Source organism: Electrona antarctica (assembly GCF_951216825.1).
Source record: "Electrona antarctica genome assembly, chromosome: 10".
NCBI lineage: Eukaryota > Metazoa > Chordata > Actinopteri > Myctophiformes > Myctophidae > Electrona > Electrona antarctica.
Genome location: NC_136791.1, coordinates 37,248,801 through 37,272,970, shown reverse-complemented (window position 1 = coordinate 37,272,970; position 24,170 = coordinate 37,248,801). Strand labels below are relative to the sequence as shown.

Below are 24,170 nucleotides of genomic sequence, written 5' to 3'. Positions count from 1 at the left end.
ATACTTATTAACAAAAATGTAATGTTCAAGCTGATCTCAGTGGAAAAAGATAGGAATGGACGGTTCTTGCTCTTAGATTGTGTTTTAAACACAAACAGGGTAACTCTGGTAAACTTATATGGTCCCAATCATGATGACCCAGCCTTTTTTAATGACCTTCTATTGAAACTAGCGGCCATCAATGGCCGATGCCTTGTTGGAGGTGACTTTAATTTAGTGCTTTCTCCGGCAGTTGACCGCTCGCATCCTAGGACACTCACATCATCCAGAGCGGCGTTAGTATTGAACCAAGGCATGGCAGAGTTAGGGCTGTGTGACATTTGGCGTTCCCTCAACCCCAATGGGAGGGACTATTCCTTCTACAGTAATATGCATAAAAGTTATTCCCGTTTAGACATGTTTCTAGCCCCGCGGAATATACTTACAAGGGTAACGAGCTGTGCCTATTTACCGGCTGCACTTTCTGATCATAACCCAGTTAAATTAACTTGGAAAATGGAGTCTGTGCGCCCCTCTTCACCTCGATGGCGATTTAAATCATTTATGCTGAAGGATCCCCAGTTCATTTCTTCTATGAACTCCCAAATTGAACAATTTCTTGTGGCTAATGTAAATTCTGCGTCTCATGCCAATGTTTGGGAGGCTCTAAAGGCGTACATGAGGGGACATATTTTGTCATATAGTGCTCACAAAACAAAAGAAAAGAGACAAATCCTATTGAAGTTGGAAGAGGAGATAAAAGGGCTGGAACAACAACACTCTCAAACCAATGGAACGGATATTTTTAACACTTTGACTGCTAAGCGGATTCAATACAATAATTTGTGCACTAATAAGGCGGAGGCTGCTTTGGCCAGGACCAACTATCACTATTATGAATATGGAAATAAAACTGGAAAACTTCTAGCTTGGCAGATTAAAAAGGAGGATACAGACAGGATCATTGACTCTATTGTTGCTGAAGGGGGTGGAGTTCTGACTAGTCCAAAAGAGATCAACTCTGAATTTAAACGTTTTTATCAAACATTATATAAATCTGATCATAACAACAACAATAATGTTGCTGCGGAGCAGTTTTTGGAGGGCGTACCTCTCCCTCAGATCAATATAGAAGATAAAGAATGCTTGGATGCTGATGTAACTGAGGGGGAGGTTCTCCTGGCTATGAACTCTCTACAAAATAATAAAGCCCCTGGACCAGATGGTTTTCCGATTGAATATTATAAATCATTTGCAGACAAATTGCTGCCTCCTTTGACAAATATGATTAAGGATGCATTGGATGGTCAGGCTTTACCCCCAACTCTAGAACTTGCAACTATAACATTATTGCCTAAACCTGGGAAAGACAGACAACAATGTGGCTCCTATAGACCTTTAAGTCTTTTAAATGCAGATTACAAAATTATTTCTAAAATGATTGCAACCAGATTAGAACTTGTTTTACCAAAAATAATCCATCCAGACCAAACGGGATTTATTAAAAAAAGACAGGGGTCAGATAATGTACGCCGATTATTTCATATATTAAACACTACTCAGAGGACGAAGGAGCCCACATTAATAATATCTATGGATGCCGAAAAGGCGTTTGATAGGATTGAACCTAGCTTCCTGTTTCAGACTCTTGAAAAAATGAACTTTGGAGAAAAAATTATAAAATATATTAAAACATTTTTTACTGCTCCAAAAGCTCAAATTCTCACTAATGGGCTCTTGTCGGACGCCTTCTTGCTTTCTAGAGGTGTAAGGCAAGGATGCTGCGTCTCTCCTATGTTGTTTTCAATCGCCATTGAGCCGTTTGCCCTTGCAATTAGAGCTAATGGTGAGATTTCTGGAGTGAAATTTGGTACAACGGAGCACAAAATATCCTTATATGCAGATGATGTTTTGATTTACTTGACTGACTTGGCTGGCTCGGTCCCTCCACTGTTCCAGTGTTTACGGGAGTATAGTGCAGCATCAGGATATAAGATCAACCTAACTAAGAGTGAGGTCTTACCTCTAAATACACAGGATCTGAATGTAGGGGATCTGATCGATCCATTGAAAATGTGTCCTAGCGGGTTCAAGTATCTGGGAATTAATATCAGGGAAGAGCGGGATAAGGTAATTAAAGACAATTACTTAAACCTTATGGAGAAGACTAAGTCTGACACTTTAAGATGGGCTGATCTGCCTTTGTCTCTAATCGGAAGAGTGAATGCAGTTAAGATGATAGTGTTACCGAAATATATATATCTATTTCAATGCATCCCATTCTCTATAACTAAAAGGTTTTTTAAAGATCTTAACAAAATTATTTCCTCCTTTTTATGGCAGAGCAAAACACCACGGGTCAAATTGAGTACGATCCAAGCCCCTTACAATAAGGGTGGCCTTAATCTCCCTAATTTTAGATGTTATTACTTGGCCTCGCAATTTCGTCCTTTATGGATATGGTTGCACCCTGAGATTGGTGAGGTTAGGTGGCTACGTATAGAACAACTAGACCTGGGCCTAACTCCCCTGAAAATCGTACCTTTTCTGGGTGCAAGGAAGAACCTCTCTTTGCTTACGAAAAATCCTATTATCTTGAGCGCTTTTGAAGCTTGGCAGGAATCTCATAAATTATTAAGGATAGACACATCTCTAATGAGAAAGACACCATTATGGGAAAATCCTAATATTCCTTATCCCATAGCTGATGGAGTATTGCAGAGATGGGTTAATAATGGAATCAGGACTGTGGGTGATTTATACAGCAACAATGTAGTATCAAGTTTTCAACAACTGTCAGCCAAATTTAATTTACGTAACCATGACCTCTTTAAATATCTTCAAATTAGACATTGGATTCAAGCAAAATCTATAGATTTCCCGAATATTCCGGTAAAATCCCCCCTGGAGGATCACATGTTTTGTAGTCTTATCACCTCAACTAAAGGATTAACTTCCTCCATATATAGTATTCTAAATAATAATTTACCAATTTACAATACATTGAATATTAACACTCCCAACGCGGATCGCGTATCAATACGTTATCAATTAATCAAACGTCGGGTGCGGATCACGTATCAATACGTTTCAATCACTTTTTTATAGCATACTTTCATTCATCTTTTTACCCACCCGGACAATGAAGAACCATCGCCCTATCATTGTTGCTTAGTCCCGCTCACGTGATCAGAAAAAAAACCAAAAAAAAAAACCCCCCCTCCCATCCTGAAAACAGGAGGGCGGGCCGCTTTACGTGTAGAAGCCACTAAGCCAGTCTAAAATGGACGCGCCCATGGAATGAATCAGTCGGTGTATGAAAAGAATCAAATTTAACCTAACCTCGCCTCACCAGGCTTTCCTCCAGCTATTGGCTTTCACACAACACTATACTACTCGATTCCCCCCTCCCCTCCTGTTTCTCCTGCAGGAGGAGCCTGCGAGATGGGGGCTCTGTCCTGGCTGGCTCTGTCTCTCGGAAAGACACGACAAGACAGTGTGCCGTTGGTGGATCACGTATCGCCATGCAGAACCGTCATAATCGGAGATCGCTCGGACGTGTGATTGTAACGCTTTTTTATTCATTATAATTGTAGTGATAAGACCGCAATGAACGCATCGGGGACGTAATCGACCCGGGTGTAATGTATAACGAACTTTTCCGCGTCCTAAACCGTGGTGTTGTGATCCGTTGTCGTTGACATCACAGCCGGGGGAATCTTTTTTTTTCCTCCATCGCCTCCAACCTGCATGCCCAGGCATGTTCTCTTGTTAGTAAATATACTTCACTAGCTTGAAAAACAAAATCAGCTGATGATGACAACGCGTCTCACCGTTGTACTATAGTTCTGAACCGAACGGTGAAATGGGACTTTTTATAGCCGTACGGATCAAGACTTTTGCTGCCCAATGTGCCCATGACCCCCCCCCCCCCCCAATGTTACTGCGATCAAAACAATGAAAGCAGTGAGATAGATTAGGCGAGGCGGAAATCATCATCAAAAAGAAAGCATAGTTATGAAGGTTTATAGTCAGACATTGACAGGCAGATATAACAATAAACACAATAAATATGCTATACATCCTATACATCGAATGAAAGCCCTGAATGTGTACTTTTACGAGGAAAATAGTAAACATTGATCCCATGTACAGTTTGTCATAAATTGGATACTGGGTGGATGCACATTGCGCCCACCAGATATAACTGCAGAGAAGACATGGACCTGAACTCAATATTCACAAAATAAGGCCTATAGCGACATATAAATACTATATACCGTATGAAACAGAAGACTCTCTGCTTTCATAAGAAAAAAACTTCTACTGTAGTAATAATAAAAATCACACCCATGTGAAGTGAGTGGTGCAATATGGGACAGAGTTGCACCGCTCACTTCACAGGGGTGTGATTTTTATTATTACTACAGTAGAAGTTTTTTTCTTATGAAAGCAGAGAGTCTTCTGTTTCATACGGTATATAGTATTTATATGTCGCTATAGGCCTTATTTTGTGAATATTGAGGAGTTCACGTCCATGTCTTCTCTGAAGTTATCTGGTGGGCACAAGCTGCATTCAATAACCAATTACTGTCTAACTGTAGATGGGATCAATGTTTACTGTTTTCCTCGTAAAAGTACACATTCAGGGCTTTCATTCGGTGTATAGGATGTATAGGATATTTATTGGGTTCAATTTTATATCTGCCTGTCAATGTCTCTGACTTTAAACCATCCATAACTCTGCTCGCTGTTCAAGATAACCACTTCCAGGCAAATGCAGGTGTTGCAAAAAGGTCAATATCTCCAGAATGGAACATGGTAAAATCAAAATGTATTTTTTTAATTGAAGTGGACAAGTTCAGCTTTCTTTTGATGTAGGCGTGTGATTCTCGCTATAAGAGAACATTTTACTGTGGGCCCCCGAACAAGGCCTTTGTGCAATGTTAAATGGCAGCAACATCCAAATAGGCCTGTTGAGATCTTCCAGCAATCAAAGTGTTAAACATAAATGGGAGACAGACTTGGGATGCACTTATGATGATGTGGATTGGGAAATAATTTTAGAGAGGGCTCAGAGGGTTCTGATTTCCACCAAACATAGACAGATGCAGTTTAACATTTTTCACAGGACTTACTTTACCCCACTCAGGTTACACAAGATTGATAGGAGCATTTCCCCTATGTGCCAAAGATGTAAGATAACAGAAGGCTGCCTATTGCATATGTTATGGAGCTGCCCACTTCTGATTGATTACTGGAAGTTCATCATGTCTACTGTCTCTGATATCATAGAGGTTGAAATACCACCTGATCCAAGAATTTGGTTACTGGGTGACGTTACGTTGATCAACACAAGTTATTATAAAGAGTATTTTGTGTTACTCGCCAGTACAGCTGCGAAGAAAGTCATCTTGGTTAATTGGAAATCTGAAAACTCACCTTCACAGAGACACTGGCTGAATGAGCTTTCATCATACTGTACTCCTGAAAAGATACTGTACAATGTAAGGAGAAAGCCTGCTACTTTTGAAAAAATATGGGGTAGGTTCTTTGAGGTTCTTCCGTCAATATCTCCTCTGGGTTGATTTTGTTTTATTTATATTGTTATTTTTATTTATTTATCCGAGTTGTTGTCAAGTGGTGTTGTGTACAATACAGAGTAATGAGAGCTGTGTAGTTTACCTTTCTGGGGTTGGGGTGGGGGGTGGGTGGGGGGGTTTGTTTTTTGCTGTTTTTTGTCTTTTTCTTTTGAGTTTGTCTTGTCTTGTTAAAAAAAAAAAAGGAAATCATGATTCTGTAATTCATTGTTTTGAATAATGATGATGTCTGCATTATCAATAAATAAACCTTTAAAAAAAAAAAAAAAGAAAGTCCGCCAGCCAATCGCGTAGTAGCGACCTAGTCATGATTGCCTGCCTCCTAAGCTATGACACACGCACCGCGGAAGGGATGCTTTCACCCAACACCCATATGCACACACCGCAGCGGAGCGCGGCTAATGTTATGAGCTAACTGGAGAGCACAACGGAGACGGCGTTTGTTTCACCTGACAAATATGACATTGTCATATGTCATTTCTTGTTTTTAATTCTCTTTCCGCTAGTGGAGAAACTGAACAGAATGAACTGTATGACTATGATGACCATCCATGTAGTCATTTACTGAGAAGTTGGAGGTCAATTCAACAGAAAAAGGGAGTTTGAATCTAAAGAGGGGGAAGTGCACCGGATTGTCTGGTTGAGTAATTATAATTAGGACATTATTAGTAGTCAATGGTTGCGAAACAGTAGGATGTATACACAACACACATGGGATGCATAGCAATTGTTACAAAAGCACTAGCCTCGGACCCAGACATTTTTTATTTCCGGGAGAAAAGCACTAATCTTAGCCCATATCCCCACTCAACACAACAATGGTCCCCAGGTTGATTTAAGTCAGGGTGGTGGTCCGTCATTCACAATCAGTTGAAAACCCCTGCTCTATAGCAATGATTAGTATCAGAATATAGAGCTTTAGCTTCTTTCCTTTTTATATATATATAAAAACTCACACCCGTGTGAAGTGAGGGGTGCTCTTATCATCGTACATCATCATATATCATCTCATTCTGGCCAATCAGAATTTGCGTCCTCACCATCGTCTTCAATGTTTGTGTTATGCAATGTTGTGTTACATTGACACTCAAAATTGTCCATTCATTGTCAATGGCATTTAATGTTTGTGTAGGATAAAGTTTGTGTTTGCACACCACACACACTAAAAGCTGGGCATAAAATATATCACAAATAGAGAACCTTTTATGAGGCATTTCTCAATGTCCAAGAATGGCCGTGCATGAGTGTGGTGTAATATGAGAGCATCAGTGTATGTATTTAGTGTGGTGTAATATGAGAGTATCAGTGTATGTATTTAGAGAGCTGCCACATGAGTGTTATAGTTGATACACTAGATGTTGGTTGAGACACTATATATCTGATCACCTAAACAAGATAAATCTACCTGCATTCATGTATTATACATAACAAAATTCAGAGGTTGCGTGTGTGCGCTCATGTATACTTTAAACTCGAGGAAGTTGCAGGCACATGCTGTTAGTTTTTCCATGCCTCAATTACCATAATTTCCTAAAGCCATCAAAGGGCGAGTGGAACCAAAAGAACCAAAGAAATTGGCATGTTTTGGGGGTTCTGAAAACCTTTAATTGTCCAGGGACCCCATTTTAACTCCCTCTGACGCTAAGCAAGCTCATAGTATTGAACTCAACCAATTTTCTTTTCTTCTTTCAAATGTCTTTATTCAGTTCTAACATGGAAAGCAGAAGGGATTTGATAACATTTTTGAAAATAATAAAGGGGGGCACTGTAGATTTAGTCCAGTATACTGTATACAGACTAACTTTCCCAATGGTCATAAGTTTTGGTGCCCTTGTGGCTCATCTCCTGTCAGTAAACTTGCCAAATAGCCACACCCTAGCTTTGACTCATCATGCACTCTGTTCTGTTTAAGGGTCAGTAGAGCAAGGAGAACAACAATCTGGTACAAGACTAACATTTCTCGCTCACTCACTCACTCACTCACTCACTCACTCACTCACTCACTCACTCACTCACTCACTTACTCTGTCTCTTGTGTGCAGAATGAGGCAGAGGTAAAGAAATGTAAGATGTTTCTTAGTATTCTTATGCAATATTTCACTAAGAAAAGCTGAGGGCAACAAAATACTTACTAACAAAAATAACTAATTTGAATGTGGAACAGATTTGTATCATTTTCTCATTCGAAACCCATTTACATTAGGTACTGTTTAGGTAGCCCAGCCTGGGGAAAACGGCAAACTTTCAGGGTTCTGAGAAGCTGACTTAAAATAGTCCATCCAGTTGGTTGCAAAGGTGAGGAGAGAAGCAGCGCCGCTATTTTTAGCACAACTCTAATTAACTAATTATCCTCAGTGACCTCGTCACAGTGGGACAGCTTTTATGTGCAGCTATTCATATGCCCCCCCACTGGTGTCTGACAGATTTAAACTCAAAGTTATGAGCACACACACACACACACACACACACACACACACACACACACACACACACACACACACACACACACACACACACACACACACACACTGTAAAATGTGCTACACACAGTAGCTTGTCTATCCCATGGTTAGTTGGCATCTCAGTGTGATGTACAGTTTAGTGGTTAAAACCTGTTATTAGCAAGAGAACCAATGTCTGTTTTACACATGGAGGCCCAACAGCAAAAATAGTTACTGCTGAACATTCTGAACTTTTACTAGCTAAGCTTTTACTAGCTAAGAAGGTCCAGTTTACAAATGGAAAAGAGGGCCAGACACCTGGTATTGAGAAATCGAGTGAGAGAATGGTAAGAAGAGAGGAGAGAGTAAATGGAAAAGGGGGACAGGGGGGGCTACACATATTTTTCCACATAGTAAAATTCTGTCTGCAGAGTGTTAACTTAACCCTCAGAGTGTAAGAACCTACCAACCAGGGTCCACTCTCAACCCTCAGGAGTTAAGTTACTGTCTGCTCCAGAGTTTTACTGTGCAAATGAAGCAATTCTGCTGTGAATGTTTTGAGGTTAATGGAAGACCATTAAAGTAGTAGGAATTTATTCACTCTTATGCACATCCACATACAGAGCTAAATGAATACTCTCCTCATGTTGCTGTGCAAGTGAAAGTAAGAAGCGGTTTTGTACAGAGGTACCTGAACGCAGCATAATACTGTAGAATTAGATAGACCGTATACATTATGGTCTTGGAACATTTAAGTTACTCTCTCATGAGCACAGTCCTTATTTTTCAATTCTCCTAAGCTACTCCTACAGTTAACCCGATTTATGCTTAATGAAAATAGACGATTGACAGACCGTGAGCGTGAAAAGGTGCCAGAGAGAGGTGGTAACAATGATGAAATTATTAACAGAAGAGAAGTTTATTGGATTTATAGTTTACAAACTTTTATTCCACAAAGGATTGAAGGAGGAGTTTCCATGCCATGTTTTGCATTAAATAAGTGTGGGATTAAATTAAGTGTCTAGGTGGTGCATTCTTAGATACACATTGTACATTATTCACCTTTTTGGAATGATTTATGAAAGCTGCAAAGCCGATGTTTACATTTCTTAGTTCTTATATTCTGTATAAATATAGTATATTATGTGTTGTATTGACACTGTGGTGTGTTATGGGTCATGATGTCACATAATCATGTTCATGTCTGGAATTGTCTTTTTTGGGTGAGTCACACACAGGTCACAGACAATCATTGAGAGACACTCCTACAGGAAAGAGTGATTGTCTCACGTCTGTGGTGGAGTATCTTATCTACAGTATAGACGGATCCACGGAGGCGTGCCATGGGCACCGAAGAGAGTAATACAGAGAATTACTCTCAATTACATCATGTATGTAAAACGATGAGCCTAAACCCAAATTATACTAGAACGGTGCCCGTGGGGCCTCTACAGCGGTGCCCGTTAGGCACTGGCCTTCTTGGAACTATGCAAGTTGGAAATGAATGTCTATCTCTACACACACACAGACATATTTATGTGTGTATGTCATACATCACAGATGAGTGTCGTCACAGATGAGTGACATCACAGATGAGTGACATCACAGATGAGTGTCGTCATAATATGACCACATGAGGACGAGTGGCGCCAGAAGCACTCACTTGTGCAAGTGAAACCCACCAGTGTCCCATCAGTGTTTCAACGGTAGACAGTCAAGCAGGGATGTCAGCCGCCGACAACAACGACAAAGGCGACAGCGAAGCTCGTCTCTGGCAGTTCAAGAACAAAGGAAAAGACGGCGTGGAGCTGAGGCGCCGGAGAGCCGAGGCCACCGTGGAGCTGCGTAAGGCCAAGAAGGACGAGCATCTCCTGAAAAGACGCAACGTCTCGGGCGTCGGCGGCCTTCTGGATGATGACCCGGCAGAGCCCGTTGGCTCCTCCCAGCGGCAGAAGCGCTGGTCGGTGGAACAGATAACGGCCGGTGTCAACAGCCACAGCCTGGAGCTCCAGCTGACCGCCACCAGGGCAGCCAGGAGGCTTCTGTCCAGAGAGGAGAACCCACCCTTCGACGACGTCATCGCGGCCGGCCTGGTCCCCCGGCTGGTGGGCTTCCTGGCCCTCTCCCACTGCCCCCTCATCCAGTTCGAGGCGGCCTGGGCTCTGACCAATATCGCGGCGGGCAACTCGTCCCAGACGGCTGCCGTGGTGGAAGCAGGCGCCGTGCCCGCCTTCGTCGGCCTGGTGAGCTCGCCACGTGCCGACATCAGCGAGCAGGCCGTGTGGGCACTGTCTAACCTGTGCCGCAACAAGGACCCGCCCCCTCCGTCGGAGGCTGTGGCGCAGCTGGTCCCGGTCCTGGCCCGCCTCCTCCTGCATCACCACGGCGACAGGGAGGTTCTGGTCAACACCGTGTGGGCGTTGTCCCACCTGGCGGACGGCTCCAACCAGAGGATCCAGGAGGTGGTGGCGGTGCCGGGCCTGGTGCCGCGCCTGGTGGAGCTCCTGGCCACGACAAGCTCCTCCTCCTCCTGTGACGACGCCCACCTGGCCGTGCTGCAGCCGGCCCTGCGTGCCGTGGGGAACATAGTGACGGGGACAGACGAGCAGACACAGACGGTCCTGGACGCCGGCGCACTCGGGGTCTTCCCGGCGCTGCTGCGCCATCGGAGCCCAAAGGTCCAGAAGGAGGCGGCCTGGACACTTTCCAACATCACGGCAGGGACCCGGGCCCAGATCCAGGCTGTGGTGGACGCGGGCCTGATGCCCCTCCTGGTGACGCTGCTCCAGCAGGGGATGGCGGACTTCAGGACGCAGAAGGAGGCTGCGTGGGCCGTCTCCAATTTCACCAAAGGGGGCAGCGTAGAGCAGGCGGCCTACCTGCTCCGCTGCTGCAACCTGCTGGGGGCGCTGCCGGGCCTGCTGGCCGCGCCCGACGCCCAGCTGGTCAAGGTGGTCCTGGACACGGTCGGTAACATGCTAGAGGCGGCCGGCCGCATGGGTCAGGCGGGGGCGCTGTGCTCCATGCTGGAGGAGAGCGGCACTCTGGACAAGATGGAGGATCTGCTGAACCACCAGAACCAGGAGGTCTATGAGGCGGCCTACCACCTCATCGACAGGTACTTCTCTACGGAGGATCAATCTGTGGCTCCGGACCCCACCGGCCATTCAATGTGGACGGAAAACAAAAACACTTTTAACTCAAGTCCAGTTCTCTAAGAAAAAATCATGTGAAGTAGTGAGGGACTCCAATTCATCACCCGGCACATGACACTACGGGGGTGGCAATGCTTAAGGTCATTACACACTGGCGAATTAGCGATGCGACGCCAATAAACGACCCATTTGTACCCATTTGGTATTTGATCGCTGTATTTATGTTTGCTGTTTCTGGAGGGGGCGGGGTATAAAAATGTAATTGTTTTGACTGAACTGCCTGTCTGAACTAACTTGCAAAAGGAATAAAAACAAAGTAAACACATAAATACATAGGCTACAGAGATAAGAGATGCAATGACAGTGGAGTCGAGTGCTAGCACACAAGTGCCCCACTCCCCCCAAACAGCTCTGGGCGGTGGAGGGAAGCAAAGAGGTGAGGGTGCAGTGGGCTCCCCCGACCTCGCAGAGCTGCGGGCCAGCTCCTGCTCTGTTCACATCACTGCCTTTTGATTGGTCAGAGGTGTAACATTCGCCAGCCATGACAGTAGAGTGAAAAAATAACAGTTGCTGCTGTGGAAGCTTGCATTGACTTTATGAGGTTTTAGAAAAAGCGAATTATTTGCATGAAAACAATCTCCCCCAGTGTGCAGAGACCTTTAAAACAAACATAACAATCACACTGGTGTGAAGTGACGGGCTGCTGTGGCTGCTACATGACATCACAAGTGGGGTCCTGTTTTTCGGCTGCTAGCCTGCTACTGTTTTTTATTTTGCCACATGTCGTCACGCAGGGTGATGTTTCTTCCCCCCTCTTTTTCCCAAACATTAAAAGTCCATAGACTTGGCTGCTACTGTTTTTTTTATTTTTTCCAAACATTAAAACTCATTTACTGCCAAGTTTGGACGAGTTTTGGGGTTTTTATTGAATTATGAAAGATCGCTGTCTTCACTTCCTGGTTAGCTCTAAAGCTTCCCGGCTCGTAACAAAGGCGTTGCTGGTAGTGGTTACAAAATGTACGTTTCGGGTGACTTTAAAGAAGATCGTGGCTAACTCAAGCCAATGCTAACTTCCGGTAATTTGGTCTTCAAAATAAGATATCCGGCTTGGAGACCTTGTCAGACCTCTTGGCAGGGAAGGGACACAGTCAAGACACATTCTGAGAGTAAATGTTAGTGAAACGTCCAGAGCCTTAGCTGCCACATGACCTCATTTCTGAAAGCCAGATGTTGGAGGCCCTCAAAGTTAAATGGGGGTGAAATGGGGGGGGAGAGAGAAAGAGAGAGAAAGAGAGAGGGAGAGAGAGAGAGCTCGTAAGAGGTTTTAGGGAAACCCCTTGGAACTCCTGGAAACACGTGGGCAGACAGCCAGCTGTGTGTGTCTGTCTGTCTCTCTCTCTCTTTCTCTCTCCCCCTTCTCCTGTCATTGCCAGCAAGGTCTTCCTAAACATTGTGACACATTTATGATTGTAAATACATATTCCACGCACACATGTGCATGGCTGCAGGCAGTAGCCAGACTTAACAATCAATAAATGTTTTAAGTTAATTTAATTAAAATTATGATTTTAATTTGAAAAAGATAGTTTACTTCCTCGGCCTAATGGCAGTGTGTGCAAGACATTTGGCTCTGATCAGTCCAGCGGTTTGCGAGATTAGCCTGGGAATCACAGACTGTTTGTGTGTGGAGTCTGCCCAGACTCATACACAGGCTCACTCACAGACCCTTTCTTGGGCTTCATCCCAGTTCTAGCAAGTTCTAGCAAATCTTATTTTCCTTCACGTCTTAATTTGCCTTCATTTCCTTTCCTAGCCTCCCACTTTCCTAGTTCCTCCCACTGAGGATGCACGGAGGAAACAATGCAAAGAGACACCACGCTAAGAAATGTTAGGGAAGTGGCACGTCGGTTCCTCCAAAGTGTCATGTTGAGCAACGTCCATTTCTGATTATGATACAGCCGAGCCCCACCCCCCCACCATCATAACGGTTTAGATAATGTAATTTTGTAAACTGCTCATTGATGGCAATGGAAGAATAGTCTTCTTTACTTTAATTTGCCTCGCTACAGTTTCATATCAGCAAACCCTTCAAATTGACAGCTGTAGGGGCGGAGTCATTAACACCATGGTGTTCAGCTTCTTCCTGGAAGGAAGCACTCATGTATTCTGGCTCATAGCTCCTCAGAGATGCCTCCTAACCCTCACTCTTTGTTCCATGGAGCAGGAATAAGAGACCTGGCATGACTATGAAAGTTGAACCTCCAGTTCAATTGAGGATAGAGACTTGGGACCAAGCCGTAGACTGCTCGGCCCGTAGAAGACAAACTGTAATGAGCTGAGGCAGTTCTGTTTAATTATATTGTTGGTTGCATGGGTCACAGTAACACAGTAATCCATAGGAATATTAAAGCTGGATGTGGTCAGAGTATGATTTTTGAAACTGCACAAAGGAAACCCATGAAAGCTAAATTGATTTACATGATAATTCACCATGGTGGTGCTAGACAGCATAGGTGGAAATGCTTGTGTATTTGTCAGAGAGTACAAAAACATTATTAGAAAAATAGTTTATAACAGCATCTCATGGAATAGATAAGTGATACAGGCTAAAATCTATTAATTCTCCACACTATCCTTACTATGAATACAAAGATGAAAACTGGTATGGTAGAGGTAAGAATTAGGCACAGCCACTGTTTGTCCAGTTCTATGAAGTGAGGTGAACTTCGATATTGGTGGGATTATCCTTAACTGCTTGACCCTATTCTGGGGCTCACACCGTTGTGAGCTTGCAGATCGACTATTTTTTGCGTGTACTGTAGACGGAAGAAAATCGGCCAGAATACAGTTTCATCTCAGGTCAGTTTGACTAAGATTACAGAGTTTAAGTGGGGAGATGGAACAGTTGAACTTGACGCTGATGTATGCTACTGTATAGCCTACCTCAGCACTTTACATATTGAAGAGGTTTGGATCAGGGCCGTTTTGGCGTGGCAGTCACTCTGCTCTGACAGCATTCCTTTTTGTCTTGCCAGCACGAGAGAGAGGAGACAGCGCAATACATTGATTGGAGGGACATTATGGGGGATTCTTCACATCCTACTATAAAAGCACCACGTCTCTGTGTGTGTGTGTGTGTGTGTGTGTGTGTGTGTGTGTGTGTGTGTGTGTGCGTGCATGTATGTCTGTAATCCACGTAACTCGAGAACCGTTCACCCCACCGACATCAAATTTTACACACGTGTTCCACACCACCGCAGGGTGTAGTAAAGTGTCAGGTGTCGAGTCGGTCAGATACACAGTTGTCCAGAACCATCACAAAAGGCTTTGGTCAGGCTCTGCCAGTGGTCCTAATGAGCCTAAGCACAGGTCTAGTTCTGTTTAACCACTATCCCATCTGGCGTCCCTATTTTGGGCATAACATAATAGGCGAAAACAGCTGATCTACAAGCTCACAACACACCGTGATGCATGTAATTTAGATTGTGACGCATGTAGATTATGACACATGTAGAGGCCAATCTACACGTGAGTTTGTAGATTGGCTATTTTCAACAAATAGATTTGTAGAGGGAAAAAATGAGGGTACTAAGTATAGAACTTGGGGGACCCCAGTCAACAACGGACATAGGGTTTAAGTGGTTATTGTTGCGACCATAGGTCGCATTTACTATGAAAACCTACATATCCCGTCCGTACGTCCATTAGTCACCCCACGCCATATGGGCATGCCTTGTGGCATCACGCCTCCATATATGGTCACTCCTCGTGACATCATGCCTCCATATATGCTCACACCTGTTCTGACATCCCATATGTTGATCCTTCCCCATCCGTCATTCCTGTCCTCACATTCCATATGTTGATCTGACCTCATCAAACCCTGTACACTCAAGACATGGTCCATATATGACCAGTACAGAATTCATTCCATATATTGATCTGACCCCCCATGCCAGTGCTTGCCCAGCAGTCTGCCGTCACCCAGGCGGATTCGTGCACGCGCCCTTTAGGGCGAGGTCGCTTCTAGCCCTCAGGGCGTCTTGCTGGTATACAGTAGTCTACTGTCAAATGCTCAATATATGTTGTGTCTACTCTCTGAAAGGTTTTTCTGCAAATGCACAATTAGACAGTGAGTCCTGTATGTTCATGATACCTTATTGTCTTGTATGTATTGTTTATTGTTGGTGCATCACAGCGTCAGTTGCCAAATAATTTGTAGCTTAATAGGCAGTGAAGTGGTAAAGAGATTATATGAAACACTGATCAAGGTCTGAGGCCCCTGGCTATCTAGGATCAATTTGTCCTAAATTATAGAGAGTAGGGAAGAGACAGAAAAAAAAGATTAAGAAAAAAACATTCAAACAAATTCCTCCGGTAGTAGTGTTACAAAAGATCGAAAGCAGTATTATGTTTTTTTGTTTCATTGATTGATTGAAAATTGTATTAACAGTTTGTAGAATGGGTACAGTTCAACGAAAGTGCAGGTCAATACAAAATCTGCTACGAGGATAAAACCAGAAAAAAGCACACTGGACGTGTTTTTCAGAAAACCGATGGAGAAACACCACTAAAAATCAGAAAAACGCGCTCTGTGTGCATCAGGGTGTACATCAGGGTCCTCCAAGGTAACTCGCTGACGAAGGCATGTGGCCATAATGGGTCAGAGTTTTTGCTAGTCACTGGGGGGCAGCCTACAATAGTCAAAATGGGTGTATCACTCATGTGCAATATATCTGGAGCTGGAGACTCTGGTTGTCAAAAGTTTTGACGGGACACATGCTAAATCGAATCAAATTGTATACCATAATTTTGTCCACATTTGTGAGCTCTCCTCTTTCTGGTTCTTTAGGAGAACTAGGTTCTGTTTTTTTGAGGGGCGCTAGCCCCTCCTATATTCAGCTTTTGTCCTCACACGTCTCAATATTTGCCATTGACAATGAAAGGAGAAATTAGGTGAAATGTCCGCCGAATATGACGTAAATGTGTGGCAACACAAACATTAAAGGCCATTGACAATGAATGGAAAATGTACGTTATATGTAGACGAGCAAATCGGCTAACTAATCACAAATTAAATTCATTCAATTCATAAGATAATGTATGATGGTGTATAATGTGAAGAGCGCCCCTCACTTCACACGGGTGTGATTTTTCTGACAAAATCTAGCTATGTGTGCAGGCATTTAATATTCAACTGGGCAAATTAATTCAAATCAATTTGTCTGTCAAGTAACTGGAAAGCAAGTTGCAAGCTTTTATAACAGACAAAACAGAGACAGATCTCTCATTTAGTCCCATTCATTCCCATTTGTGCCAGTAAAATGTAATTAGTCCCACTTTCCTACCTTATTGCTTCCATAAATCGTATTTATGTATAGAGTTTCACTTGATCTGCCCATTTTAGAAAGCGGATTCAGCTCAAGTCTATGTAAGTCTAATGTATGTAATGTATGTAAGTCTAAGAGGAATCTCCTTAATGCCAATTGCTGCAAAACTTTACAACAAACTCATCCTTAATCGTCTTATCCCCTTCGTTGAGCCTCTACTCTGAAACAATCAAAACGGATTTAGACGTGGCAGATCCACTTTGAGTCAAACCCTATGCTTACGTAGGGTTATTGAGGAATCACAGCTCTGCAACATCGATCTCGCACTAGTCTTTGTTGATTTCTCAATGGCTTTTGATTCAGTGGACAGAGCCAAAATGTTCTTAAATGATATGGTATCCCCAACAAAATGATCAATGCCATAAACGTTCTATATTAAATACCTCAGCGGTCATCCTTACTCCTGAAGGAGAAACACCATCATTCCCCATCCTTGCTGGCATTCTCCAAGGCGACACACTTGCCCCGTTTCTATTTATTATTGTTGTTGATTATGTTCTTCGTATGTCAGTTGATAATATCAATGATAAGGGCTACCAACTAAACCCTAGGAGAAGCTCTCGTCAACCTGCTAAATACCTAACCGACACTGACTTCGCTGATGACATCGCGCTTATCAGTCAATCATTGGAATACGCTCAGGCTCTCCTTCAGTCTCTTGAGCAGGCAACTCATACTACCAATTCTTGATTATGCAGATGTAGTTTATCAGACTGCCACTAATACAAACCTTCTTCCCTTGAACTCAGTATATAATCGTTTATGCAGATTTGTCCTTGACTGCCCATATTTGACCCACCACTGTACCTTGTACGAAAATCTCAATTTACCATCTCCCACCTCAAGAAGACAGCAGCACTGGCTGCATTTCATCTTTAAATGCATTCATTTAAATTATCCACAGTATTTGAAACAGCTTATGATACCATACACTTCTACACATCAACTTAGACATTGCTCACAGATTTACTTTAATATACCCACATCAGCTGGCAAAAAAAAATTTATGTTCAGAGCTCCTTGTGACTGGAATAATCTAGCTGTCTATATTCGTTCAATAACATCTTTTCATTTGTTTAAAACTGTGCTGTCCTCTCATCTCGAGACTACCTGTTCATGTTTTCACTAATCATCACTGTAACAGATCCATGATGCAATGATCCATGTGTTATGTCTACGTTATGTCCATGTTATGTGAAATGTTGTTTTGTTGCAGTTTTTTTTTTTTTATCTATGAATTGTATTGTTTTGTCTTGTCTTGTCTTGTTTTTGTCTGGTTGAACTGTCTGTAAAAAAGTGTCTATGTATGAAGTGTATTTTGTGAATCGTGGACCCCCTTGAAAACGAGATGGTTCATCTCAAGGGATTGTTCCTAATAAAGAAATTTCAAGCAGGCCTCCAACTGTGTTGGTCTTTATCTCAACGAGACGAAAACTGAATACGTAAATATATGCAAATCCAACAATAACCACATTATAAAAACACTTAACAACACTCATCTGAAACAGGTTGATGACTACAAGTATTTGGGTTCATATATATCTTCTTCCCAAAAGGACTTTCAAACTAGGAAGGGTATGGCCTGGTCAGCCTGCAATGACATGCATAAGATCTGGTCATCCCAGCTTAGTAAGATGTTAAAAGTAAAAATATTTAGGACGACCGTTGAGCCGATTCTACTCTATGGCTCCGAGATTTAAAAAAATCACACCTGTGTGAACTGAGTGGTGCAACTCCCCTCTCTCTCTCTCTCTCTCTCTCTCTCTCTCTCTCTCTCTCTCTCTCTCATATTAGCAGGCAACAGTGCAACACTATCTCTCTCTCTCTGTTTCTGGCACAACAGCACCACTTTTGCCTCTGCTGGTACTCTAAACGGACATAGTCACATAGGTTAGGAGTGGACATAGGTTGGGACATAGGGACATTGCTGTTCCTTGGAGTGGTTGCACCACTCAAAAACCCTACAAATACAAATAGCTCAAAGGCACTTTTTTTTTTAAAGAGTAGAAAATAAAAATCTGAAACGACATGGATGCTTTCACGGATTGAGTGGATTGAAGGACAACCACTAGCCCCGGAGAGACCTGGAGGTTGAATGAAGAGGGTGTTAGAAGGAGGATACAGGAGGGGGTGGCCAATTCAGGGCTTTGTAAACAAACATTAGCATTTTGATATCAATTCTAAATAATACACAGAGCCAGTGGACAGAGAGACCAGGATAGGGGTACGGGTATATGGGTCTCTTCTGAGTACTGGCTCCAGGCTGGCTGCAGCATTTTGGATCAGTTACAGACAGGACAAGGACGAATGACTAATCCTGTGGTCCAAGTGAGAGTGTGTAAGGAATAGGATATGGATGACATTCTTCAGGTCTGTGAAATAGAGAAATGGCTTGATTTTGGCAATAGATGTACAAAGCTTGCATAAATAAAATATAAATGAATTTCCAGGGAGCGAGTGCATTCTCCGGCAGTGGCAATCAGACGCGGCGCTGCCGGGGGGAGGGGCGGCACCTGTCGGGGAAGGTGGGGGGGATTATGACACTCAACTGCCGCTACCTTCAGCAGCAGTGTCTGTCCGTTCGGCGGCCGACACCGAAACTGCCGAGACATGCCGGTTAAAAATCACCTGTCTCTTCCCTGTGAGGTTAGGGCTATGGTCGCCGAGAAACATTGTGTTGTCGGCAATTGACGGAAACTCCGCGGCTGATGCCACTGCCGGAAAATGCACTCACTCTCCCTCTGAATTTACCTGCTTGTCAAAGTTTATTATAATAATAATCTCTCTCTCTCTCTCTCTCTTTAGCGTGTCTGTTTCGATACAATGCCTTGTCCCTGGTCTATCTCCTCTACTTGTTGCTGCTGCCATGGTTCCTCTGGCCCAACAAACACACAATCAGAGGTAAGACACTTTCAGAGGTGATACTAAAATGTGTGTATATTTGTGTCTGTTTCAGGGCTTCTTTTTTGTGGCCGGCCACCATGACCAATAAGATTCTATTTCTCCAGCCAAAATGTTCAATTCATCGACCTGAAACATCTGTACCTGACAGGTCACAGCGCCCCTAGTTCCTAAAGCCTGAGTTAGGGTCAGGCTTAGTTGTGTATGGGTGTCGTGCATGGAAAATAATCAAATTACAAGCTCAAAGTGTCGCAGCGTGCCTATTTTCGGTGCACGACACCAGTGTGCAATCAGGCTCAAGATCTCTAGTGCTATACTGTATGTCTCTCTGTTCATGCGATATGATCCTCTCCTGATCGTGTTCAGCCTGATCCAACCCCTCCCACTCACTCAGATCAGCTAACACAGGGTGCCTGAACCTTCCCTAACACCCGGGACAATGCTATGCAGTCCCAGACTCTTCTCCCTACTACTGGCTCCCACACTGTGGAACAAACTCCCCATTGCAGTAAGACGCACTCCCAATTAAACAAGTCTACCTCAGCCCTTAACACTTCACTCCCTCCGTACCCGTTTGATGTATGTGTTTACCATTTGCCTCCTGTGTAAACTATAGCTGAATAGGTAGATAGATACAGTAGGGGTACGCTACTGTATTTTAAGAATGGGGTGCAATGGCTTTTTCTGTCATGTTACTTTGAAGTTTCAGTCTGAAACGGAAGCCTCTGTGTTTCTGAACAAATCAGAGCGTTGCATCCCTTCAGTCTATGGGTTAGTGTCAACGCTACATCTGCACATGGAGTCTGTTTGTTTACAAGAGAGACAGATGGCCAGCAAAGCATGTATGCTACTACGTGGCTTATTTCTAACCTGTAATGTTTTCAGATACATATTATGGGAATCAAACAGGCGAATAAAATCAAGATTCATTTTTATTAATGCAGGCCTAGACACATCATCACGCAGCATGTTTTTGTTTAAAGGAAGTATTTTTTATGGACTTTTGATATAAAAATACACCTAACTGGAAATGTTCCCATTGTTTTGGCATCTATTGTTAGGTATGTCCATATGATGACCACGGATATGCATCAGAATGACTTAACTTGTGCTGCACTGTCAATTTAGAAAATCCCTAGTTAACGCTGAGTTCCTAATTGCTTGTTGTAGTAATAATAATTAACGGGTCGGGCACCACCGGTAAGTCCCCCACCATAAGTCATATCAGTCACAGCTGTGTACATACAGACAGACACAGACAGTCTGCTATTGCCTTTGTGGCACCACATGAAAAATACAAATGTTACTTATCAAGAAACACACAAGTACATGCACACACACACACTCACACACACAACACACACACACACACACACACACACACACACACACACACACACACACACACACACACACACACACTGATAATGGTTTGTTTGTCCAACATGTATGTCTGTCATGCTACCCAGGGCTGTTGGCTACTAGTGCTTCCTGTATATAGAGTAATCAAACATCAAGACAGGATGTAGAATCATTAGTTTATTACACACTTAATTTGACTCGTGCTTTGGTTTCTATTTTCACACATCCCCTTCCTTTGTCCTGCTGGTGATAGAGAAGTGATACCAGTTTGTACATTTAACACACCCTAAAGCACAATGACACTTCGGTAGAGGTCTGGGTTGTCTGTTACCTTGCCATGATGTACACACTTGGTCTTATTGATTATGCAAGCCGGTTGTAAGAGTTTAGGAGTTTATAAACACATTGTTTATATCGTTTGGCTGTTTTTAATCTTCTCCTACATTTGCTTCAATTCAGTATTTAGTAAGTACAGTATTTTCTTAGTTTGGGGATTTCTTCATTCACAATAAATTAATGTACATACATATGACACATCGTATTCGATATGTCAAGGGGTAGTGAATAAATAAACAATAGAAATATAGTCGTTTCTTGGGTGAACTATTTAAGTTAATTTACTTGTTACAGCACGTTTGCTACAGCAAATTATACCACAATATAGGAATGGTACACACACGCACGCACGTGCATACACACGCACACACACACACACACACACACACACACACACACACACACACACACACACACAACCTCCTGATAACGTCAACAGAACACCCTGTTTGCCAGCTATTAGCCACTGTTTTCACCCATTGTGTATATATCACCATGGTAACAGTGCTGTTCCATATGATGTCATATGTATGTGACATGTGCAGGTTTCGTCAAGAACCGAGAATAAATAAAGAATTTCCTGTAGATTTGTATAATATATGTTTGGTATATTGCACAGCCCTATTGTGATGCGTCTCTGTGATCGCACCTTGATGACAAGGTGGACTGACAATCAAGTTTAACCACATGAACTCCAGCATCCCTATTGTGAACACGTCATAATAGGCGTACATTTGGCAAAAAATAGACAAACAATTGGGGAAAATGGGCATACATCTTGCAAATAAACAGATTACAAGATTGCCTTGTGTCTGAGTCTGGTGTGGGCATGTACCATTTGACGTACAACGAAGTATATAGTGTTTAAGTGGTTAAGAAAACCATAACCAAGGACTCTTACATCAGTTTTGTAAGAATGTGCCGCTACCTGTTCGTATGCATCACTGTGTGGTGACACAACCAGCTACCTGTTGATATGAAACAACTGGATGACGGCCAGACTGAAAGATGTAAAAAGAAAAAAACAGCTGGTCTGATATTGTAGTAGTAATGACCAGATTAAATCAATTCAACTGATCAAAATGGGGTCTGTTTGGGTCCAGAGTTAAATTAACAGGGAATTTCACTATGTAGTAGTCATTTATTCATATTGTACTGTTTTTGTCATGAGCTCGATTGGTATTTTTATGTTGGTAAACACTAAACAGGTATCCTACTTCATATGACTACAATTATGTGCTAAACCATACAGTACAACATCTATAAACACAACGGAAAAGCCTCACAGAGACCTAGTCCCTTGACCATTCAATCAGTAATGTTAATTAAGTTTAGACATTGGTTTGTTATCCTACACTCTGTACGATTTTCAAAGTCATCGGGTAGTCATTAGGGTATCTGGGGAGGTCCTTCATGTATTGAATTTTCATTTAGTTGTTTCGGCTGGCTCCCAGAGGCAACATTTTTAATGGCTGTACTGGCACTTTGAAAATAACACATGACATGAGCTTTCTTCTCTTGCCAGCATTTTCAATTCATAACACATTGCCTTGTAGTTCAGCTATTTTCATAAACATTTAGAAAAGTTTTGAACTCTGTAAAATGACGCATTAATGATTGACCTATTGGCGGATCCCGGGGGTCTGCACTATTTTTCTTATTCAGATTGTTTCATCATCAGTTCCAGCCAGCAGAACTTACCCCAAGAGAGATAGAAAATGGAGGATGAATTTGATATTCTGAATATCCCTTTGCCCTATGAAAAGCTGAGAGTGAGTTTAAAGTTTAAAGGGGACACTCAAGACCAGCGGTGGGTATGTGTGGGTCTTCTAGAACACCAGATCATTTATCAAAATCTATGATGACAGGCGCTGCTGCCAGGAATTCCAGGCCCCTTTAAAATATATACTGAGGACGATGACATTTATGTTGTGAGTCCTCATGTAGCCTTGGACCCCAATTAAATTATCACTTGTCACTTCTTTATGATGGCCCCAGGCCCGGCATGACGGGGCGTCCCCCCTTCAACCGGACCATCTAGCCCCCTCAGTCAGGCCCCAGGTCCCAGGCCATGACGGGGCGTCCCCCCTTCAACCGGACCATCTAGCCCCCTCAGTCAAGACTGCCAGTTAAAAAAACAACGTAATGTTGGTGTCAAGCCTTCCTCAGTGTGTTCAGAACGTGGTCAGTGGTGTTGTATGTACCAGGGGGTACTGATAGACAGACAGACTTGACAAGGACTTCAGCTGCTATCGGTATAAATACATAATTTAAAATAATTACATGTGCTGTGTGTGCCCTCCAACCCTGACTGAAATCTATCTTTTGTCATTTCATCTGGTGAAAATCCTGGGTTCATGTGATCTGAATGTTCCTCATAAGCCCTGTCTGTCTGTCTGTCTGTCTGTCTGTCTGCACAATTCTACACTTCTCTCTAACTGGTTTATGGTCCATGAAGACAGATCCGGCTGTTTAAAGTCATTATGAAGTGGTTGAAGGCAGCATACATTCTGTACACATACGGTTTACTCATTATATGTGTATTTTATTCAAGTATATCTGGTGTGAGCTATACATGGTCTGTGAATGTAGCCTGGTTAATAAACCAGACCGAATCAGCCGTTGGCAAAAAAAAGTTGCCTACCAGCGGATTACGGTCTGGCGAGGCTCAGTAGCACGCCTCTTTCCTACAGCAGAGAACAGGTCGGACCAATTATATCGGATATCGATATCGGCCAAAATGTCTCATCGTTACATCCCTACTCTCTATTCTCCCCTCCGATTGGCCAGCGATTCGGAACTCCAGGCATTTGTGCGCTTTGCCCTCATCTGATTGGACAGGTGACATATCCAACTCAACTCTTCTAAATTAACAATATAACAATATAGGGATAGGCAACCTCACTCACAATTCCGCAGGATTGCATCTTTCTAGTTTATTTTACAATGTGGCGGGGGGACTGAGTACCACTTAAAGTCAAAAGAGGTCACCCTTGAGAAGAAATG

The 24,170-nt window shown here is 42.9% G+C and overlaps 2 protein-coding genes across 7 annotated transcripts in view; both read left to right on the top strand.

Moving 5' to 3' along the window:
• piezo1 (piezo type mechanosensitive ion channel component 1 (Er blood group)) overlaps window positions 1-24,170 on the top strand; it is a 96,110-nt gene that overhangs the window by 17,945 nt on the left and 53,995 nt on the right. For all 6 annotated transcript variants that reach the window (XM_079513345.1, XM_079513342.1, XM_079513343.1 and 3 more), the window contains exon 2: window positions 19,371-19,466. In XM_079513345.1, coding sequence (XP_079369471.1) covers window positions 19,371-19,466 — 96 coding nt within the window. The remainder of the gene's footprint in view (window positions 1-19,370; window positions 19,467-24,170) is intronic.
• Window positions 9,745-11,238, top strand: LOC306931447 (importin subunit alpha-1-like; the record flags this gene model as incomplete). Its single annotated transcript, XM_079512849.1, has 1 exon — window positions 9,745-11,238. One exon carries the CDS (start codon window positions 9,745-9,747, stop codon window positions 11,236-11,238), a length of 1,494 nt encoding a protein of 497 aa, XP_079368975.1.